This window comes from Choloepus didactylus, chromosome 6 (genome assembly GCF_015220235.1).
Source record: "Choloepus didactylus isolate mChoDid1 chromosome 6, mChoDid1.pri, whole genome shotgun sequence".
NCBI classification, from domain to species: Eukaryota; Metazoa; Chordata; class Mammalia; order Pilosa; family Megalonychidae; genus Choloepus; species Choloepus didactylus.
In genome coordinates, this window is record NC_051312.1 from 7123108 (window position 1) to 7144850 (window position 21743).

At 54.6% G+C, this 21743-nt stretch overlaps 1 protein-coding gene across 3 annotated transcripts in view; it reads right to left on the reverse strand.

Moving 5' to 3' along the window:
• Positions 1-21469, reverse strand: part of LRP5 (LDL receptor related protein 5) — a 118663-nt gene extending 97194 nt beyond the window's left edge. Inside the window, exon 1 of one of the 3 annotated variants that reach the window (XM_037838364.1) lies at positions 7298-7550. In XM_037838364.1, coding sequence (XP_037694292.1) covers positions 7298-7418 — 121 coding nt within the window. In that variant the 5' untranslated portion in view covers positions 7419-7550. Of the gene's footprint in view, positions 1-7297; positions 7552-21287 lie in introns of those variants that run through there. The other 2 variants (XM_037838365.1, XM_037838366.1) reach the window with 2 other exon arrangements.
• Positions 21470-21743: the final 274 nt, after the last annotated feature.

Here is a 21743-nt window from a genome sequence, read left to right on the forward strand (position 1 = left end):
CTGTAGGAAGGCGGTGATTAACCGAAGCCCAGGCAAGCTTCCGGAGCAGGGGCCACATTTGAAAGGTCAGGGAAGCAGACGGACAGGAAACGCACAGGGACAGGTTTGGGGGTGGAGCTGGAAATAAGAAATCACTCGCAAAAGATAAAAAGACAACGAAGGCCCTTGTTTCAGAGCTCTCCCAGCACAGGGAAACGGCCCGGGACCTCCTTAAACGGGGTTATGGGCTGGGGGGTCCAGTGGCTCTCCAAGGCCTTGGTGGACCAGGAGGGCCCTGGAGCAGGTGGAGGAAGCAGCCCAGACCCAGCACGGCACGGGGGGCTCCGGGGAGCTGGCCCAGGGCTCGTGGGAGACCAGCAGAGGCCGGCAGCAAACAGGGAACCCTGGGGTCCATCGAGGCAGCCCCCGCCCTCCCTCAGAGCTACCCCAAGAGCCACTCCGAGGGTCCGCTTCCCCACCCAAGAGGGGGTCACACCCAGCCCAGGGCCCCCAAATCCAGCTACCTTTTCTCAATGGAAGCCACTTTTCCCAGCAGCAGACCCCATGGACAGCAGACCCCAGAGGGACGGGGGGAGAAACAAACCAGCACTTGCTGCACACTCAGCGTCCCCTCCACCTTAACCTGACTTATCCTCATAACCACCCCATGAGGCGGAGTGGCTTTATCTTTGCATGAGAAATCTGAAGTTCAGGCAGCTTGAGCAGCTCACCGAGGCCACACAGCCAAGAACTGGCAGCAGATGGACCGGAGCAGCTCCCTCACTCTCGGCTGTGGCTTTTCCACCTCTCACAAAGCCACACAATCGCCCAAAAGACTCTGGACTCACAAAACTAACGCTCTATCCAGAAAGGGGATGACGACTCCTAGAAGAATATAAAAGTAGGCAAGCCTCGCCAAATCTCTTAACAAAGAGAGAGACCGAGAACTCACTTTGACTTGAGCTGGGTCATTCCACAGATTCAGCGGAGAACGAGAACACAGCCCAGATGTGACAACTCTGGCGAAGCCACCCGGAAGCCAGTGAGTCACTAGAGAACAGCGTGGGTGACATCACACGTCCGTTCAGGCACGATCCAGCTCAGCCCACCTCATCAGCAACACGCCCTCTCCTCCCAACAGGTAAAGGATGCCCGGGTAGAGGGAGACACAGCTCAGAGCATAATTCCCATTTTAAAGGCTCTGAGAAGTCCCGCAGCAAGCAAACCCCATTAAATTCCTACACCCCAGTATTTCCCAAATGTACTTGACCACAGGACACTTTTTAGTTTTGACCCAGGGAACACATTTGAAAAAACACCGCCCCGGAATCTGAAGAGAAATGGAAAACACAAAAAAAAACAAAAATGAATAGGAGGTGCCAGCCGAGACTGGACCAAGACCCCCTGGAATCCTAGAAGGCCCTGTTGACGCAGATCCAGAGGGTTAGGGGACCCCCTCCGATCCCACAAGCCACGCCAGCAGAGCCGACCAGGGCACTGCACTGCATCCAGGCCAAACACCAGCGACGGGAGGGAAAATCAGAGCACAGGAGCCAGTGATCGAGGCAAAGCGCCTTTCCTGAAGGCTGTGGACAGAACTCATGGTTGGCGGAAGCCTGGCTCGTTACGGAGCACTGCCCAGCAGAGCTTTCCCTGGTTCCCTGAAAACCATCCCCCTTACTAATTACACTTCAATTGGGCAAATGTATGTATTTCCTTGCAATGGCAATGCTCATGCCGAAGATGGGTGTGGGGGAGAGAGCCGGAAGCAGAAGCCAAGGGCCCAGTGGGCACCCCCAGGACAGTGTCTGCATGGGAAACTGCTCGAGCACATGGGCAAAGTTAGGAAATGTCGGGTGGAGGGCCCCCCACGCCCGCCTCCCCCTCCCCCTCCCCCCCCCCCCCCCCCCCCACACACACAGTGGAATGTGACCAACTCAGGGATATCTCAGTCGACTTTTTAGGGAATACGACATTGGATTTATGTCTGCAGTATGTGCGTTTTCACTAATTAGAAGGTTCAGGGCAGAGCCCAGAAAAATATGTATTTCAAAGTCCCAGCTGGACTCGGCAGGAACCAACACTGTCAGTAACATTCTTATTTTCGACAAAATATAGCATTGTGATTGCATGCCACTTGGGTTCAGGCAGCGGCTCCGGAAGTGGCCTAAAGGGAGAGAGAAACGGTCCCGGGGTCACGCCTGGCTCAGGGGCCGGGAGGGGCAGGCTCGGCCGGCCCGGGGCTCGGATGGGGGCTCCGCGATGGGGGGCAAGTCAGTCCTTCTCCCCGTGGACGGGGCGGGAGCTTCCACCAAACGCCACCCGGTGCCACCGAAACAGGCACCACGGGGCCGCTCTCCGCTCTCGCCATGGGGGCTCGGCCCTCTCCCCTGGCCTCAGGTTCCTCGTCCCTGAGACGGGGAGGGTGAGGCTCGGCACTGAGTGTATTTAGATGCACCAGGGGCTCAAAGAAAAACCCACCCGGGATTCAAATAGCCTTTGGAGGCAGTGCTGGAGCCATAGGCTGCCGACTCCCTGGTGCCTCCGAGACCCCGAGTTACTCAACCTTTCCGGCCTCAGTTTCCTCATCTGTAAAATGGGAGTAGTGATCTACCCACCCCACGGGGCCGCTAGAAGGATGAGACAAGTCTGTCGGTGACCATCTCTTCTAAATGCACAAGAAGCCTCAGCTGTCTGTGTCCATTAAGTCCAGACTTTTGGTGTATCGGATGTTCTAAGGCAGGATGCATTTATTAAAAAAATCAGGATTTTCATCAAAATGCAAGCCCCAAGTAAAGCAAACTCACAGAAACTGTTGTCAATCGAGAACAGCCCTCCGTGCAAGTGTTTACAAATCTCCCAGCTATCCTCGAAAATCAACCAAGGGAACACTCCTAAGGGTACCGTGTGTGTGTGTGTGTGTGTGTGTGCGCGCGCGCGCACGCGAGCGTGTGTGGTTCCAGCTCCCCCAGGGAGCACCACCACCTGTGCCCATCCCAGGCAAAGAAGGTGCAGGCAGGCACGGAGAGTCCATGCTACGTCCTGAAGACTGGATGGTCCTGTGGGCAGGGACGAGCACTCAGTGCTAGGAAGAAAGAAAAAAGAAAAGGCCAGCAAAGGATCAAGTCCCAGTGTCCACGAACACGATGAGAGTTTACTGAGGGCCCCCCCCCACAAAGGCACGGAGGTGCAGATGGGGTGATGTTCACCCTGGAGATGGAGGCTGCCAAACCCCCAAGAGCTAGCCAGAGGCTCTCAACGATCAGCATGACCCGGTGGTTTCCACTGAGGTGGGAGAAGGTGGGACGGACCCAGCCCCGGCCCCACGCCCGCTGGAGAGGGAAACGGCACTTTTCCCTGTGTGGTTACAGGGATCGCATTGTTCTGCCCAGAAGAGAGGAAACCGGAGAGCCTGGGCTCAGAAAGCACTTTGGAACTGGCAGAAAAGAGAATCTGGGAAAGGAAACACGTTTCAGAAACAAACATACCTTTGTACCACTTTTATTTTCTTTAGCTGTTGCAAAAAAATAATACTAATAAAGACATGCCAAATTTATCATCACCCTGCAAAATCTCCTTTTTATTGAGCAAAACTGGAAGGCTCTGCTTTCAAGCGATCAAATGTTCCTGGAAAAAAGCAGCAGCCCACGGCCAGGACCCAGGGGCGGCCACCAGGAGCCAAACAAACGGCGGCACCCGGGCTCGACAATGCCCGTCCCAAGCAGACTGAACCGAGCAGATGAAAACAATCAGATGGGGGAAAAAAAAACTCCAGAAGCTTCTCTCCAAAGCCATCTTTGGAAAGGCCATGGCTTGCTTTCAAGCCCTTCCCTCCTGGTCTCTGCCGAAGCTTTTCGGGGCCCCCAGCATTCTCTGAGGAGGCAGCATTTCTTAAATCTAAGTATTTACGTGTGTCTGGGGGCCCCTGGGAAGTTCCAGGTTTGGCACCGAGGACCAGCTCTGACTCTCCTGGGCAGCCAAGGCAGTGGCAAGCCTTCAGGTTAATAAGAATGCAGAAGAGGCCCTTACTGTGGCCCCGCCAGTCCCTAGGCCAGCTCTTCCTACCTTGTGCCAGATGCTTTGCAAACAGGTACATTCAGATGGAACAGAATTCCCTGTGGAGGACACCCACGGAGAAGCAGCCGTCTCGCTTCCTCATGGTACCGAGCCGCGTGATGCACCCGTTTACTCCACAGCTGACCTCCAGGTCTGAGCCCATGTCATGTACAAACTGCAACTCGCCCTTGAAGCCACTTAGACCTCACAGGAGCTGGGACAACCGACACCCCCATTTTACAAGTGAGGAAACTGAGGCATGGGAGGGCCAAGTAACCTGAGCCAAGCCACGCTCGGCTAATCGGGGACACGAGGAGGTGAAACAGCTCAGGTTCTTTTCACAATACTGGATATTTACTTCTTTTGCCTAATGGAGGCGGTTAAGAGACCCCCAGAATTCTCTGCAGAAAGGATGCTCAGCGGAGCATCATCCAAACAGTGGTGTAGACGCCGCCTCCGAGATGCCAGGCAGATCTCCTGCCCGCTCATCACCCACTCGCACCCCTTGTTCTGGGTCCAGCCCGTCTGTCCTCAGGAAGGGGAAGAACCTGAGCACAAAGAAGCGCCCGGAGGCTGGGGACCCTTGGCACAGGGCCCAGGAAGGATGTTTGCAGGGGAGATCAATGCACCTTCCCTGCCCACCTCTGGGGCTCCCACCGCACCCTCATTCTGGGCTCCAAAGCCTCCACCTCCCCCGGGGGTGGGGGATGGCAGGAATAGGCAGTGCGGTTTGGCCAGCTGCAGGGCAGGTAGCAGGACCTGAAGGAGGGAGACTGGGGTCCCAGGCCCAGCTCACCGTCTCCGCACCCTGCATGCAAGCTCCGTGTGTCTCCTCTGACTCAGCATGCCCGTCTGTGGGGCAGGGGGTGGGCACCAGCGGCTGAGGCACACAGCAGCCCAGGAGCACAACTCCGCATTGCCCCCCACCCACCTGGGTGACTCCACGCCTCCCCATGTGACCCCACGCCCTCCCATTGACTCTCTGCTCCTCCTTGCACCGTGGTAACTCCATGCTTCCCAGTCACCTCCCTCACAGGGACCCCGTGGGCTTCAGGGCTGTCTCAGGTGTCTCAGCGGCGGGGGGATCGCATGTCCCCCAAATGTCCAGACCCAACACTCCTGGGGACCCTGAGCGCAGGGTGGAGGGCTTGGGCCCCTCTGCCTTCGCCAAGTCCACGCCCCGGGCCTCCCAGTAACCAAGTTGAGGCCAGCCTCCCTGCCTCCAGGGGTGAAGTGGAGGCCAAAGCAGGGGGAGGAAACCACGCCAGGAAGCATAATGCAGGGCAGCAAGGACAGAGGCTCACAGCCCTCCCAGGGGAGGGAGAGGCAGGCCCAGAGGAGGGAGGAAGTGAGCTCTCCCCACGCACAGGCAGCCACCCCTTCCGGCTCAGCCCTGACCTCCAGTGGAGGCCCTGCCAGCCCAGGGGCAAAGTGCACTCTCTCGGGCTCTGGTCTGGCCTCAGGCAGCTGAAAGAACCAAGCCCCTGCCTGTCGTGTGCTCAGCGGGTTCCCAGGCACACGGCAGGGGATGGGCACACAGCTATAGGAGGCAGGAATCACACATAGGCAGGAGACAACGCCAGGAAGCTGGGAGAGCCCAGAGCCCACCCAGAGCCCACCTGGCCGTGGAGGGGCCAGCTGGCTCCCACGTGGCTGGTGGCTGGAGCCTGGAGCTCAGGGCTGCGGGGTCTGATCTCATCTCTCAGGCAATGGGGAGCCACAGCAGGCTGCAGGAGAGGGTAGCGGGCTGCAAACTCTACTTCAGAGATGCAGCCTGGCACACAGTTTGGAGAGCAGTGTTTCCGGCACCTCATGCAGCCCTCCTGGGCACCGGGCCTGGTCAGCAGTCCAGGGGAGACCCTGTTCCTTCATGGCCAAGCAGGGACCTTGGTCTGGGGGCAAAGCCCAGGTGCCCAGGCCCCATCCTGGGCCTGCAGCGGTGCCACTGACGGGGTGAGCGAGCGGGAAGACCAGGGCTGCTGGCCATCGGGGAAGAGGGGGAACCCACCAGAAAGGACACTAACCAGCCCCCTCCACCCCACGGCTCGGGGCACTCCCTCTCGGTGCTCATTTGCAGGCCATCGGAAGAAAGCCAGTGCCCCTAACAGCTTCCTCTGAGGGGAGAGAGCAGTGACCGCGCTGGCAACACCTACAAATAGATGGAAAGCCTCCGGGAGAAGCAGCGAAGCAAAAACACCCACCCTGGCCGCACCTCTGACAAAGCAACGCCCCGAAATGCACAGCCCTTGGAGGGCTGCACCTGGGCCCCGGGCCCGCCTGGAGCCCACCCTGCTGCAAGGTGGACGCAGCCTTGACCTTGCCCGTCAGGCCCCGGACACCCCACCTCCTGGATGGACGAGCGGCCTTGCCCAGCCTGAGCTGAGATGGCTCGGGCCAAAGCGCTCTTTCAGCTCGAGTTAAACCTGATTCCAGAACCCCGGAGGGCCCGCTCCCCACAGAATAGTAATTAATTATGATTAAAATAATCGCCGTAATAGCTAACGATTGCTGAGTGCGCCCAGCCTGGGCCTCGCCTCGCTGACTGCTCGGGACGGGCCTGTGTGGGGGGTGGAAACCTTTCAGAGTGAGGAAACTGAGGCCCCCCAAGTGGAGGAGCTGGTGACAGCAGGGCTGACAGTGGAACCAGGAACAGGTGGAAGGGGGCCCAGGGTCCCGGGGCAGGAGCATCTGGGATTCCTCGGCAGCCCCTCAGCTGTCACGGCAAATCCGGAGCCGGGGGTAGGCAGGGAGGTGGGGGCAGGGCTGGGGGTGCAGCAGTGTCCTCAGTCCAGGGGTGCCCAAGGCCACGGCCAGACTTCCACAGTGCCAGCCGGCAGCTGGCACCCACGCCCCGGGCACCACGGCGGGCAAGAACGAACGAGGCCCACCCTCTTTACACCTACCACAGCGAGGGGGCATTTTAATGGGGTGGCTTCCTCTCTCTCGGGGCCCACCCTGAGTGGAACCCAAGTTTTCCCACCTGCTTCTACATCCTCGCTTTGCCAAGACAAGCTCAGGAAGCTCAGAGAAACCACGCAATTCTCCTTCTCTCACCTAAAACACAAAATCCCCTAAAGCCCCAGAAGAGACTTTAGGCCCAAGACAAGATCAGGTCATTGACGAGGTGCCCGGAATCCCTGAGAACCTTCCACTGGACGAGACCCTCCAGGCACCTGGGGTTGGGGTTGGGGGTCCCACCTCCCCCACATCCCATCCCAGCATGTGGTCTCCTGCCCTGGGGCCCGGTGGGAGAAACACTCACCCAGGGAGAGCTGTGGACCAGTCTTCCCGGACCCACAGAGCCGGAGCAGGGCAAGGGGGCCTCCGCGAGCCCAGGACCCACCTCGGCCACACATGGCTGGATGCTGGAGCAGATCCCGCATCGTCCTCCAAAGCGGCTATTACCACCCTGGGGCCCACCGCCCAGGTCTGAGAGGGGCTGTTCACGCTGCAAAAAGCTACACGGAGACTCCTCCAGGACAAGGCAACAGAAACCTCACGGGCCTGGGCTTTGGGCAGGGCCTGCAGAAGCCCCCGTGCTTCACAGCTGGTCAGCTCTGCTCAGCGGTCACGGGCATCTGTGGTCACTAAGTCAAGAAGGTCACTATTTAACTAGTTTCCTTGAAAGGAGATCTTCTAGAATGTGGGGAAATTTTTTTTTTTAATTAAAATTGGTAGCAAAAAGGATGGGAACTGTTCTCGAATTTGATCTAACTCATACATCTCAGACCGCTCGTTGCTCAAGTGACTACACAAGGAAGATGGGGATGAACTGAAAATTGGTAAATCCTCAAACAGCTGTTCTACTAGCTCCACGTCCACCGCAGGGGACATAGGCCTGGGCAGACTGGGGGGCACCAGATCAGGAGGCAGGCCCACCCGGAGCCACTCCATCTCAGAGCCCACCCCCTGGGACATCCTAGCCCACCATTTCCGGGGACCAGGCAAAGAGCGGCACATTCTGCGGCTGCCTCGTACACAGACCATCACAGGGGCGATGGCCCCACATGCCAGGCACCGCCAGACGGCCACCTGCTGGCCACTGCTCCAGGGCAGACCACTGCCCGCCCCAGGAGGACAGGAGCCTGATCCTCTGCAGAAAGGAGCTCACACATGGATCCCATGCTCGGGTCCCCGCCCCGGGAGGCTGCTCCAGAGCAGCAGCAGGGACCTGGTGACGTGGCCCCAGCCTGCGTGGTCTGGTGGGGTAGGAGAGGACATGCTCTAGACGAGGAGGCAAGGCGCAGGAGAGCCACCGAAACCATGCAGGGCCGCAGTTGCAGGGGAAAATGCAGCAGTCATTGTGGGAAAGTCTGGCACTGCCTCAAAACATCAAACAAAGAATTACCATATGACCCAGCAATCCCACTTCTCGGTGTAGACCCCAAAGTCACGAAAGCGGGGACTAAGACAGATACATGTACACCAACGTACATGGTGGCATTACCCACAGCAGCCCAAAGTGGACGCAACCCAAAGGTCCACCAACAGATGAATGGACGGACAAGATATGGTCTATCCACACAAGGAATATTCAGTCACAAAGAAGAGTGGAGCTCTGATCCGTGCTACCACATGGGTGAGCCTCATGCTGAGCGAGAGAAGCCGGACACAAAAGCCAAATATTGTATGACTCCACTTCTATGAATTATCTAGAAGAAGCAAAGCCATAGAGACAGAAAGTGGATTAGGGGTAACCGGGGGCTGGGGGAGGGAGGAATGGCGAGTTACTGCTTAATGAGCACAGCGTTTCAATTTGGGGTGATGAAAAAGTTACCAAAAAATGGACAGCGGTGACGGTAGCACAACCTTGTGACTGTAATTAGTACCACTGAATTGTACACTAATCAGTGGTTAAAACGGCAAGTTTTATATTATACTTATGCGTGTATGTGTATACACACAGACAATTAAAAAAATAAATTTGAAAAGCAGAAAAAGTTCAAACCCAAGCCGAGTCGCTTTGCACGGAGCTGTCAGCAGTTCGCCGGGTGTGCACATCCTACGAGTTGCAGCATAATGCTGAGCACCGTGGGGGAAATGGTGGCCTGGGGGGCGGTGGTCCCATGCGCTGACACCACCCTGCTCTCCCACCATGCAGCACGGGCCACGGGGAGACAGCCGGAGGCTGCAGAGCACCCCGCTGTGACCCAGGCGCTGACAACTCGCCCGGAACAAGCATACAGACAGTCCAGGGGGCACCTCAAAGGGGCAACGCTCTCTGCAGCTTAAATTCTTGAAATTCATTAAAAATATGACTCAGCCACCCACTCTGTAGTCAGTCCAGAAGCACTGAGACTTGCAAAACCATAACGCCTCTTGGCACCGTTGTGCATGTCACTGCCCCGCTACTTCTCTGCTTTTTGCAGAACTGAAAACATTTGTGCTGCGTTTTTTGGGTAAAATCACAAAACCAACCAATGAAAGAGCTACGGATCAAGCCCCACTAAGACCTCTCCGAGAGACGCTCACAGTAGACGCATTTGGGATACACTGTATTATGTGAAGTAAAGCAGCTTTATCTACAGCGAGCCTTCTCAGAGTCGGACCCTCAGGAAAGGGGCTCTGGGTGCAGCGGCCCAGGGTTCTCCCCACACTGAGTCTCAGACAGGGCAGGGGTCTACACACTGGGAAGCACAGTGGGCTGGATTTCAGGAAGGGGGAGGAGCTCACAACAGCTAGAATCAGCAGTTGGAGGAGGGAAGGGCGGGTACGACAGCTCCGTGGAGAGAGGAGGCCAACGATAACCTCAAAACAGATTCTGAGTGTTGGCAGCACACCACACACCGTGCCAGAGCCTGAGGGTCAGGGAGAAAGACAGCCCTGTCCTCCAGGCCCTCCCAGGCAGAACGCACGTGAACCAGGGAAGGTTCCGGACTCTGAGGCAACTGCTCACACCATCAGGCCGTGGGGGAACCAGGCAAAGTCCACTCAGGGGCAACATGGAACACCAGGCCAGAAAGTTCCAACTTTAGACACCGGAGAACTGGGGCAGATTTCTGAGCAAGGGACACTTCAGAAAATTAGCTTTAGAAAAATTAACCTGGCCAGAGAATACGGATAAATGGGCCGAGAGAAGATTCTAGAAAGCAAGAAGATTCTAGAGACCCGTCAGAAGCTGATACAGTCGTCCACTCCAAATCTAGACTTTCACAGCTTAGGAATCTGTGCGGGGCCTGTATGTGGAAACTCAAAGTCCAGGCGGGGAGGTGGAGGGGCGGGAGGAAACGAGCACGGCAGGCTTTCTAATCCGCAGGAAGTTGCAGCAGCTTGCAGCCTGCGTCTGGACAACAGACAACACGTCAAAGTCCACTCCAAGGCCCCACCTTGAGTAAGAGGAGCCCGGGAGAGGCCGGGGGGGGTGTGGCAAAGTTCAGAGAAACCATCTTTTCCCACAAAAGCAAGCCCAAGAATAAATCTTGCTCCCAAACCACCTTGCAGGGAGGAAACTGAGCTTGGGCTCCCACCACGGGGACCACCCGCTCCTTCCCAGGAGGAATCCAAGATGGCGGCTGCCAGGAGTGGAGAGAGCCTGGAAGTCACCCAGGCTGACGCATTCTGCCAGGGCACACAGGGCCAAGGGCTCGGGCAGCTATTAACACCCCATTGAGCAATTTCCTGAGAGTTTTCCTAGGCAGGTACCCGCCTCCCCATCTGGGCTAATAGAGGGGTACGGCCCATGGAAGAAATTAAAGTGGCTCACATTTTGTTCTGGAATGAACTAGGGGAGGAGGGCGGTAATTTATTCAGTAATTATATTTGCCTCCAGGCTAATGCTGAAATGAGTTTGCATCAGGGCTTGTTTCCCAAGTAGATACTGGCCAGCCAGACGGCAAGCAGTATGTATGCAAAGGCAATTTGGCATAAAAATCACCTCTATGTGCTCAACAAAGAACAAAAACGTAGAGTCCAGCTCCTTCGCCATAGATGAACTTATTTCCACAGTCAGACACCAGCTTGCTCAGCTCTCTGGCATTTGTTGAATTTCATTGTTTACTGTCTCCAGATCAAGAGATCAAAGGACAGAAGCTGGACTGACTGTAAAGATTATCACAAAAGAGTAAATGTGTAAGAACAGTCAACATATTTTTTTAAAAAAGAACAGTGAGGGGGGAATTTGCACAATTTATCTTAACGTATCCTATAAAGCTATTGCGGTTAACACAGCAGTGTGCTGGTACAGAAGACACCCAGGGTCAACAGAGCAGTATGGGGAGTCAGAATCAGGAGCCAGGCATGTGTGGACGCTGTATATTTAAAAAGTGGCATTTTAAATGAAAGGGGATGGGATGGAACATTCCATAAAAGTGTTGGGACAATCCCAATCCATTAGCCAGGGGTAAGGAGAGGCAATTCAGATCCCTACCTCACACCATATAAAAAAAATTTTTTTTCCAGACAAAAATAACATCCAAATGCTAAAATACAAAACAGTAACAGTCCTGGAAGAAAATAAAGGCGAATGTTACTTATAATCCGGGGGTAGAGAAACAAAGCACGAAATTCTGATTACATGAAAAAGTTTTCATGTCTTTATGACCATCTCCCACCCAAAACAAGGATAAAGGACTAGCTTCAGACTAGAAGGAAAATCTGGAACATATACAACAAAGAATGAATATTCGCACCAAATAGTCTACAAATAATAAAAAAAGAGAAACAACTCAACAGAAAAATGGGCCCAAGAAAAGAAGAGGTAATCTGCAGTAGACTAAACACAAAAGACCAAAAAAACAATAAAGAAGGAAGTATAAATCGAAATACTATAATTTTTAACTCAAATTGGAAAAAAAAAATCATATCTGGAAATTTCTGGCATCAGCTAGAATACAGGAAAACCCATACTCTAATAGATGCTTGGTACGGGTATACTTGGGTGCAATCTTTCTGGAGGAATTTGTCAATAACTTTAAAAACTTATAAATGCACAAGCTACAACATGGATGAGCCTCAAGAACCTTATGCCAAGTGAAAAAAACCCAGACGCCAAGGCCATGTGTGGTATGATTCCATTTATAGGAAATATCAGAAAAGGTAAATCCATGGAGACAGAAACAAACTGGTGGCTGCCAAGGGCTGAGGAAGCGGGGAATGGAGAGTGGCCACCTTTTGGGGTGATGAAAATGTTTGGGAACTGGATAGAGGTGGTGGTTGCACAACATTGCAAAGGTATTAAGTGCCATGAATTATTCACTTTAAAATGGCTAATTTCACGTTACGTGAATTTCACCTCACATAAAACAACTTATAAACAGACATACGCTTTGTGCAGGAATTGCAGCTTACAAAAATGCTTGTGTACAACTGATTGTACACTGTGGATGACTGAATGGTATGCGAATATATCTCTATAAAACTTCAGGGAAAAATATAAACAGGGATATAAGTGCTGGAGAAAACATGGAGAGAGAGGGATGTACCTATTCACTGTTGGTGGAGAAGTAGAATGGTGCAGCCCATCTGGAGGATGGTGTGGTGGTTCCACGAGAAGCTAAGTATGCGGGAGCCATAAGGTCCTGCAACCTCACTATGGGGTGTATACTTGGAAGATCTGAGAGCAGGGACACGAATGGACATTGGCACACTGGTGTGTACGGAGGCAGTATGCATGATTTGCAACAGATGGAGGTGGCCTAAGTGTACATCAACTGATCAACAGAATGGTGAACTGTGGTGTGTGCATACAATGGAATATTGAGCAACTGCGAGAAGTGAAGCTGTGAGAATCACAAAGAGGTGAACAGATCTTGTGGACAGCATTTTGTGTGAAGTACACCAGAAAACGAAGACAAACATAATGCCTCACCAGTATGGACTAACTACTCACTCCCTTTATCCAGAGAATGGATGAGTATAAAAATGGGGACAAAAACTAAATGAAAAATAGGTTGGGACTGGGGGGTGGGGGTGGAATGATTTGGATGTTCTTTTTTACTTTTATTTTTTATTCTTATTTTCATTGTTTTCGGAGTAATGAAAATGTTCAAAAATTGATTGTGGTGATGAATGCACAATTAAATGAAGGAACTGCGAATAGTTAATTGTACAATAAAACTGAATTTAAAAAAGAAAGAATGCATGATGGAAAGTTTAACGAATTGAGAAAAACAACAGGAATTCCAATGGAGTTCAATTTTGAAAGCTAATAAAATAAGTTGCCACCATGAAAAAAAAATGCTTGTGCCATGTGCACAGACACCGCGGCAAGGCTCGTTACAGCAATAAAATTTTGAACAATCACTCGAAGTCTCCTCAGTTGTGTCACTGTTACCAAGTATGGTTTGCCCATTCTATGAAATACCACTCAGCTTTCCAAGAGAATGAAGGAGCCCTCAAAGTCAAGAGAGAAAATATCTATGACATGTCAGCACATGAAAAAGACACTACAGGATAACAGGTAGAGTATGATTGGGTTTAGGTTCCATGTTCCAGTTTGCTAATGCTGCTGGGATGCAAAACACCAGAGAAGGGTTGGCTTTTATAAAGGGGGTTTATTTGGTTACACAGTTACAGTCTTAAGTCCATAAAGTGTCCAAGGTAAGTCATCAACAATCAGGTACCTTCACTGGAGGATGGCCAATGGTGTCTGGAAAACCTCTGTTAGCTGGGAAGGCACGTGGCTGGCGTCTGCTCCAATTTCTGGTTTCAAAATGGCTTTCTCCCAAGACGTTCCTCTCTAGGCTTCAGCTCCTCAAAAATGTCACTCTTAGTTGCTCATGGGGTGTTTGTCCTCTCTTAGCTTTTCCAGAGCAAAAGTCTGCTTTCAACGGCCGTCTTCAAACTGCCTCTTGTCTGCAGCTACTCTCTCAGCTTCTGTGCATTCTTCAAAGCATCCCTCTTGCTGTAGCTCCTCTTCAAAATGTCACTGTCAGCTGCAGGGAGTTCCTTCTGTTTGTCAGCTCATTTACATGGCTCCAGTGATTTAATTTAGACCCACCCTGAATGGGCGGGCCAGCACCTCCATGGAAATTATCCAATGAGAGTCATCACCCACAGTTGGGTGGGGCGCATTTCCACAGAAGCACTCAAAGAATTACAATCTAATCAACACTGATATGTCCGCCCGCACAAGACTGCATCAAAGATAAGGGCGTTTGGGGGGACATAATACATTCAAACCAGCACATTCCAAAAAAAAAAAAATCTGTTAAAATGTGTTAAAGATCTGGTCATCAGTGAGGAGAGAAATAATACAGGGAGTAAAGAAGACACTCGTCTCCCAGGTAGGGGCATGGTAAACATTTACGTTGTTTCTACGTATTCATGCAGTTCTTGCATTTTTAAAAACAGGTATTTGTAAAAGAAAGTTGTTCTAAGTTTTAAACACCCAAATGGTGGATCCCAGGGAAGTGAGTTAAGAGCCAGCCCATTTTCCTAGGAAGTCTCAAATCCAAGCGGTTCTCCACCCTGGAGAATTCCATCTGCCTGGTACTTCCGGGAAACCTGGGGGTCCGAGAGCTGCTCCTCACAGGCACCCCCATGGGTGGGGCTGCACAGGGCCCAGCATGAAGGGGCGGGGGGCCAGTGCCAGGCCTCGACTCTACAATGATCCACAGGTGAGAGCACCAGTCAGATGTCATGAGACCCAATGTTGGGAGAATACGTTTGGCCTTGCTGCAGACAGGTCAGCTCAGCCCAAAGCCCCACAAGGGGACAGAAGCCAGTCTGTGGGCCTCAGTGCCATGGCCACCCAGCCAGGTAAGGAATGGCCACAGAGAAGGACCAGGTGCAGACTCTGACTGGCATCCCTGGTCTATGGAGGAGACTGAGGCAGGGCAAGCGGGAGTGGCCTGCCCAGGTCAACAAATGGGCAGTGGCCTGATTTACACCAGGCAGTCTGAGCACATGACCTCCCAGCCCCCAACTGTACAGCCCCTAAGAGGGCATGGGACACTGACAGCTATTTTCTGATGACCACCAAAGGCCACGGGCTCAGGTGCACAGGTGCGCAGGTGTGAGTGACCGCTCGGCCTTCGGCAGCATGGCATGACTTGGAGTTGAGACACTCAGGATGGAATCCCCAGCTCAGCCATGTTCTTGGGGGCCCTCTAGGGGGCTGGGTGGGAGACACTCAGGTCCAGGTCAGCAGGGAGGGAAACCAGGCCAATCGCACTGGCTACCACCCCACCCCGCCGTCCAGGGCACCAGTCTCCTCGTGGGAGCCCCCGATGCCCCGGCTTCCACTTGAGGTCACCCTCCTTTAAGCGGCACATCTTGGTCTCTATGGCCTCCAGCTCTGGCTGTAGAGAACTCCAGGGGGGCCACGGGTGGAGCTGGGCAGACCTTCGGGGACCCCGCACAGACCAGCAGAAGCAGGACACCTCCTCCGAAAGTATCTCATGGTGCCGAGGGGTCCAAAGGGCTCAGGCTTCCGGAGAAGGAAAAGCCAACTGGTTTCCTTTTCCATTTGAGGAAAGTGAGGTGCACAGCTGAAGAGCTTCCAGAGGTCCCACCAGGAGGCAGTGACAAGGGTGGAGGTCAGCTCCCCATGGCACCGAGCCCACGGGGTCTAGATGGCGTGCAAAGTGGCATGGGCACCTTCCCGGGCAGAGAGTCTCCTTCAGATTCTCAAAGGGGTGGGCACAAGACCCCAAAAGGCTAAAACCACGGTCCCCACAGAGAGAACCCCTGCTTTGGTTGTTTTTTTTAAATGCAATTTTATTGAGATATATTGACATACCAGATTATCATCCAAAGTGTATAATCATTGGCTCACATTATCATCCCATAGCTGTGCACTCATCACCACTATCAATTTTTGAACATTTTCATTACTCCAAAAAATAAAAATAAGAATAAAATAAAAAAGAACACCCAAAACAGCCCATATTCCCCCCCCCATTATTTTTTTATTTATTGTCTTTATTTTCTTACTTATCTGTCCATGCCCTGGGTAAAGGGAGTGTGAGCTACGAGGTCCCTAAAATCACACGGTCGCACAGTGTAAGCTCCATAGTTATACGATTGTCTTCAAGAACCAAGGCTACTGGATTGCAGTTCAACAGTTTCAGGTATTTCCCTCTAGCTATTCCAGTACACTAAAAACTAAAAAAGGATATCTATATAATGCACAAGAATAACCTCCAGAGTGATCTCTTGACTCCATTTGAAATCTCTCAGCCACTGCAAAGTCTATTTTGTTTCATTTCTCTTCCCCTTTCTGGTCCAAGAAGTCTTTCTCAATCCCACAATGCCAAGGGCAGGCCCATCTCCACGAGTCATGTCCCACATTTCCAGGGAGATTTACACCCCTGGGAGTCATGTCCCACGTATGGGGGAGAGCAACAAGTCTACCTGCCAAACGGGCTTAGAGAGAGAGGCCACATCTGAGCAAGAAAAGAGGTTCCCTGGAGGTGACTCTTAGGTACAATGACAGGCAGGCTTAGCCTCCCCTTTGCAGGAATAAGTTTTACAAGGGCAAGCCCCTAAATCAAGGGCTTGGCCTATTAAATTGGTAGAGAATATCAGGAATTCCCCAGGTAGGGAAGTTTAATATTTCCACATTTTTTCCCAGTCCCTCAAGAGGGCCCTCCTTGCTTCGGGCTTACCACTACAAAAATTACACCAAGGTGACTGTGAAAACCTTGTAGCTCACACTGCCTTTATCCAGGATATGGATGGATGAATAGAAAAATGGGGACAAAAACGAAATGAAAAATAGCATGGGATGGGGGGGATGGAATGATTTGGGTGTTCTTTTTTACTTTATTTTTATTCTTATTTTCATTCTTTTTGGAGTAATGAAAATGTTCAAAAATTGATTGTGATGATGAATGCACAGTTATATGATGGAACTGTGAACACCATGTGTATGGTGTGTGAACATATCTCAATAAAACTGAATTTTTAAAGAATCATACCAAGATGAACTGGAAATAGACACTCAAAAAATGAATACTGCATTAAACATCAACCAATAAAGCAAATATGAAAACACACAAAGTACTGTCACCCTCTGGCCTCTGAAAAGGGCTCACAGGCACTTCACCATGACAACCTCCCGGAGAGTCCCCGAATGTGTGGGAGGCAGAGAACCAGCAGAAATGGAATCTACAGCCACACCTGAGTTGTGTCAACGCGTGCCAGCCTGAGACCCCGTTCACCCCCAGGCTGGCGAAGCACTAACTGCCCCCTAAGGGCAATGGGTAAACCAGGACCGATCAGAAACCAAAACGCTGGCCGGGGAGCCACACAGATGCCAGGGCCGCCGTCTGCATGGGGCAGAAGAGCAGGCATGCTCGTGCAAATCTGATGTGGACAAGGACAGGACCCCGTCCACACACACAGCCTAAGGGCCGTGGGGAACCCCTGACCCCTGCTGCAGGAAGGAGGGCCCCCCACTCTCTGCATCAGAGGGCTCAGTGAGAAGAGAAGGTCAGACACCAGGGTGGCACGGTTCTGGTCTCTCCGGCTGAAGCTGTGCCCTGGGCTGCCAGCCACACCTGGGGGGCAAATCAGCCCCAACAGAGACCCCAATGCAGACCCCAAACATCTCAACCCCCTCCCGGCCCCCAACTCTACAGGCATTTGGGACTTTTCAACAGTCATCCCTCAGGGGGAGCCTTCTTGAAAGGAAAACAGGATGCCTAGGGCAGGACACCTCAAATTCCTTCCCACATGGTGTGTCTCCACAGCCTGCAGGCCCCACTGCTTCACCGACATGGGCTCCCCGCAAGACAGACACCATCACCCCAACTTTTCGGATGAGGAAACGGAGGCCGAGAGCCAGGAAACCACTCTCCAGAGCCAAGGAGAAAGCAGGGACCCTGGGGCGGGCTCCAGCATTGCCCACAGCTGCCTCTACACATCAGCTGGACACCCGGCCACGGTGCCCCCCAGGATGGGGCAGGCCCCCCACTGCCTTCCGACAGGAACCAATCCATAAGACGAAGCCCCTCGCTTTGACTGCGTGTTGAGAACGTGTCCGTGAGGCCTCGTGAACCTGAAATGTCAGGTCTGTTTGGTTTTCTATAATATTGAAACAGTACAGACTCCACCCTCACCTGCCTCATTCTCCTCCATCAGCTGTCACATTTCTGCACAGGGGCAGGAGGATCTAAGGACAGATCTGACCACGCCACCGCCCAGCTTAAAACAGCTTCCACGTCTGAACTGCAGGAGGACACCACGGATCGAGTCTGATGAAAGAAGGAGCCAGTCAAGGTCAATGCCTGTTGAATTGGGGGCTGGCCTCTTTTGGTGGAGGAGCCCACTCGGTCCTCAAGGATGGGGCTCTGGGAACCCGGGCAGGGTACCTCGAGATGAGGGAGTGGCCGAGCCCACCTCTCCACCAGCTGCACAGCCAGCTTGTTTCCTGCCTGCCCCTCCACACGGGACACCATATCTCCCAGTATAGTCCAGTCCATCCCTGGCACCTAATCCAGGGCCAGGCACCAAAGTGCATCGGCAACGCAAATAAGACCTGACATCACGCTGAATTAATGCTAGAAGTATTACTGGCCCCATTTTACAGAAGGTGACACTGAGGCACAGAAAGGCAGAGCTGGTTGTCTGCGATCCCCACCCAGCAAACGGCAGGCCTGGGATTAGATCCCATCCACAGTTAACTACCCCGTTACACTCTGCCCTCCGTCACAGAGGCCCGATAACGGTTACAGAACAAACCAATCAGTCAGTGGATGAGACAGTGAAGGTCACAAAAAAAAAATCCAGACTGTGTAATAACAGCTTCCAAGCCTTCCAAGCCAAAAAGATCAAGGACCCCACTGTACCCCCAGTTCCTTGCCTGGGCCTGGGGTGGTTCTAAAGGCACCCAGCATTTAATCTTCCCTAGGAGAGGAGAGGGTCCAGGTAAGACAAAAAGACACAGAGACACTAAGTAATGCAACCAAAGCCAAACAGCACAGAGCAGCACACCTGGCATGTAAAACCCAGGTTGGTCTGACCCCAAAGCCCTTGCAGCCCCAGCTCCAAGGGGAGAGCCATGCTCAGTCCTCGCTGGAGCCCCCCTACTCCCTCCACCCACCCCTCCTCTGGCTCCAGTTGTGCATCCCCTGCTAGGTGCCTGGTTAGTGACTCGGGGTTGCCAAAATGAAAAAGAGGGGCCTCAGCAGGAAGCACTCACAAACGCTGGCTCCCAAGGGTGGGCTGGGTCGTCTCCTGGATTTGGGAACGGGAGGGTTAGCACCCACGGGCCCTGCTTTGAAAAACAGAGGGTCCTTCGGGGGGGCCTCGGTAGGTCCACACACAGCATTTAACTGCTGTCTGCAGGGTCCCCCGAGAGGGCCAGGCAGGGGGCTCAGACCCCAGCCCGCCCCCCACGGATCCTCGGGGAGCATCTATACCTGCAGGAACCACCTGGGAGGACATGGACAGCTCCTGGAAGGCACGCTGCAGGGCTGGCATGAGGCCTGGGGCATCTGAGCTGGGCACCCGAGAACAAAGGTATTTCTGTGGGCTCAGGCCTCCAATTGCAACAGGAAGCAATCAGGAAAAGTAATAAGCTACAGACCTGTGGGCTTCACCCCAGACAGAGGCACAGATCTAACGCAGAAAATCAAGGACAAGACCATATCAAGGACAGGCAAGATTCCTCCTCTTTTTTTCATTTTTTCCTTTCACTTTTGGACTGGGCCACATTAGCTGGGGCCCCTGGGCTTTCTAAATGCCTCCTGTGGACATGCTTTCTAGTGCTAACATAATCAACCCTCTTTCTGCCTCAGACACAACTAAACTTTGCAGGTGGGACTCTTTTTCTTTAGGGGTTTGACTCACACAGGGCAACAAGCATTAGTGTCCAGCAACGTCACCCCAAAAGCTACAGTGAGGTGAACAGCAACAGAGCCAGCTTAAAAACCCCACCTTTAAAACAAAAATCTTCCCCCAGAACCCCTTTTGCCTTCAGGATCCAGGCATTTCCGCAAAGAAAAGGCACAGATACTGTCATTGTTTTGTCTTCACCTTGTTTTGCAAGCACTAGACAGGGCAGAAAAATGTAAACACGCTCCATTCCAGAGGGAGACAAATTTGGGGTGAAAATGCCAATAGATTCTCGTGAGCAGGGAGGATCTGTGGAAACTTTCCCCGAGCTTTCTCTCTGTACTTCTGGGTCGTGCAAACCTCAATGGAGGGGCTGCAGCACCGGGAATCCGACCCACAAAGCCAGCCAGGCAACCTCCCTGCAAATGTCCACTCTGAAGATATTCAGGAGACAGCTGTTTGCCTTAAGGCCGCGCAGACAAAAGGGACCTGGGCCCCCTCCCCGCCAAACTGCCATCAACAGGAGACCAGAGGCTCACAGCACTGGCCAGCCCGGTCTACTTGGCGACCCTCACTGCAGAAAAACAAAGCATGCACCTCTGATGAGGGCAGAGGTAGGGAGAGACTCGCTTCGAGAACCACATGGCCATCTCCAAATTGAAAGAAGTACGTAGCGGCTCCTCACCCGAGTCCTCCTCACCTCGACTCCACCCCTCGGGGCACACCAAAAGTTGGAGAGAAAGTTCCCCAGCCCTCGATCGTCCAAAGGGTGTGGAAACTGAGGCACAAGCACGCTTCCCCACAACGCCACGCGCGGGGCCCGCGTCACCGGCACTGCGGGCCCCCGGGGCGGACGCCGGCCCGCTGAGGCCCAGGCCCGGGTATGGAGCCCCAGCGGCCAGACGGGTCGCTCGGGTGGCCCGGGCACCTGGCAGGTGTCAGTCCACTGGGGAGCGACAGGCACGCGGAGCAACAGGCCAGGACGCGCCGCGCCCGGACTCACAACTTTCTCGCGGCCACTCCAACCCGCTCCCGGAGCGCGCAGGCCAGAGGAGGCAGGCTCGCCCGCGAGTCCCGAGCCAGGGCGGCCAGGCCTGCGTCTGGGCCGAAAGGCTCCGCTCTGCGCTCGGCCCCGCGGGCCCCGACGCCGCGAGGGGCCAACCCCGGCCGCGGCCCTGGCCCGGCCCTGACCCGGGAGCCTTTCCGAGGGCGCCCAGGGGCCCGCGCCCCGCGCCGGGGCAGGTGAGGACCCGCCCGCGCGCACCTGGCGGGGTCGGCGCCACCCGCGCGCCCCGATCGCCGGCCTGGGACGGCCCCGGGAACAGCCCGGGCGGGGAGACAAAGGGCCCGCGCGCGGCCCCCGGGCGGCGGGGAGCGACGGGGTGGCCCCCCGCGCCGCGCGCCCCAACTCGCCCCCAACTTGCAAAGTCGCTTCGAAGCGGCGCCGCGCACTTGGCCGCGCGGGGCCCCCGGACCCCGGGGCTCAGGGACTACTGTCCCGCGCGGCCCGCCCCCGCCCGGCGCCCACCTACCCGCGGCGGGGGCCAGGCTGCAGCAGAGCGCGAGCAGCAGCAGCCGGGGCGGCGCCGCCTCCATGTTGCCCGGCGGCCGGACGGGCCCGCGCTGCGCTCACTCGGGCTCCATGGCGCGGCGGCGGCGGCTCTCGCGCGGCTCCCGGCGCCTCCCGCCTCCCCCCTCGGGCGCCGCCGACCAGGACGAGGAGGAGGAGGGGGGAGAGGGGGGAGGAGGGCGCGCGGGAGCGGAAGCCGCGCCGCGTCTCCGCCCCCCGCCGCCCGCCCGCGCCCCCCGCGCCGGCCGCGCCCTCCCGCGGGCGCCCCCCGGAGCCAGGCGGCCCGGGGCGAGAGGAGCGCTGCGCCCCGGCTCTGCGGCCCCGCCGCCCTTCCCCGCGCCCCCAGCCCGCGGATTCTCGGGGGGGAGGGGGCGGGGAGCGGGGTGCCAACCACCAAATGCACCCGCCACCCGGAGCG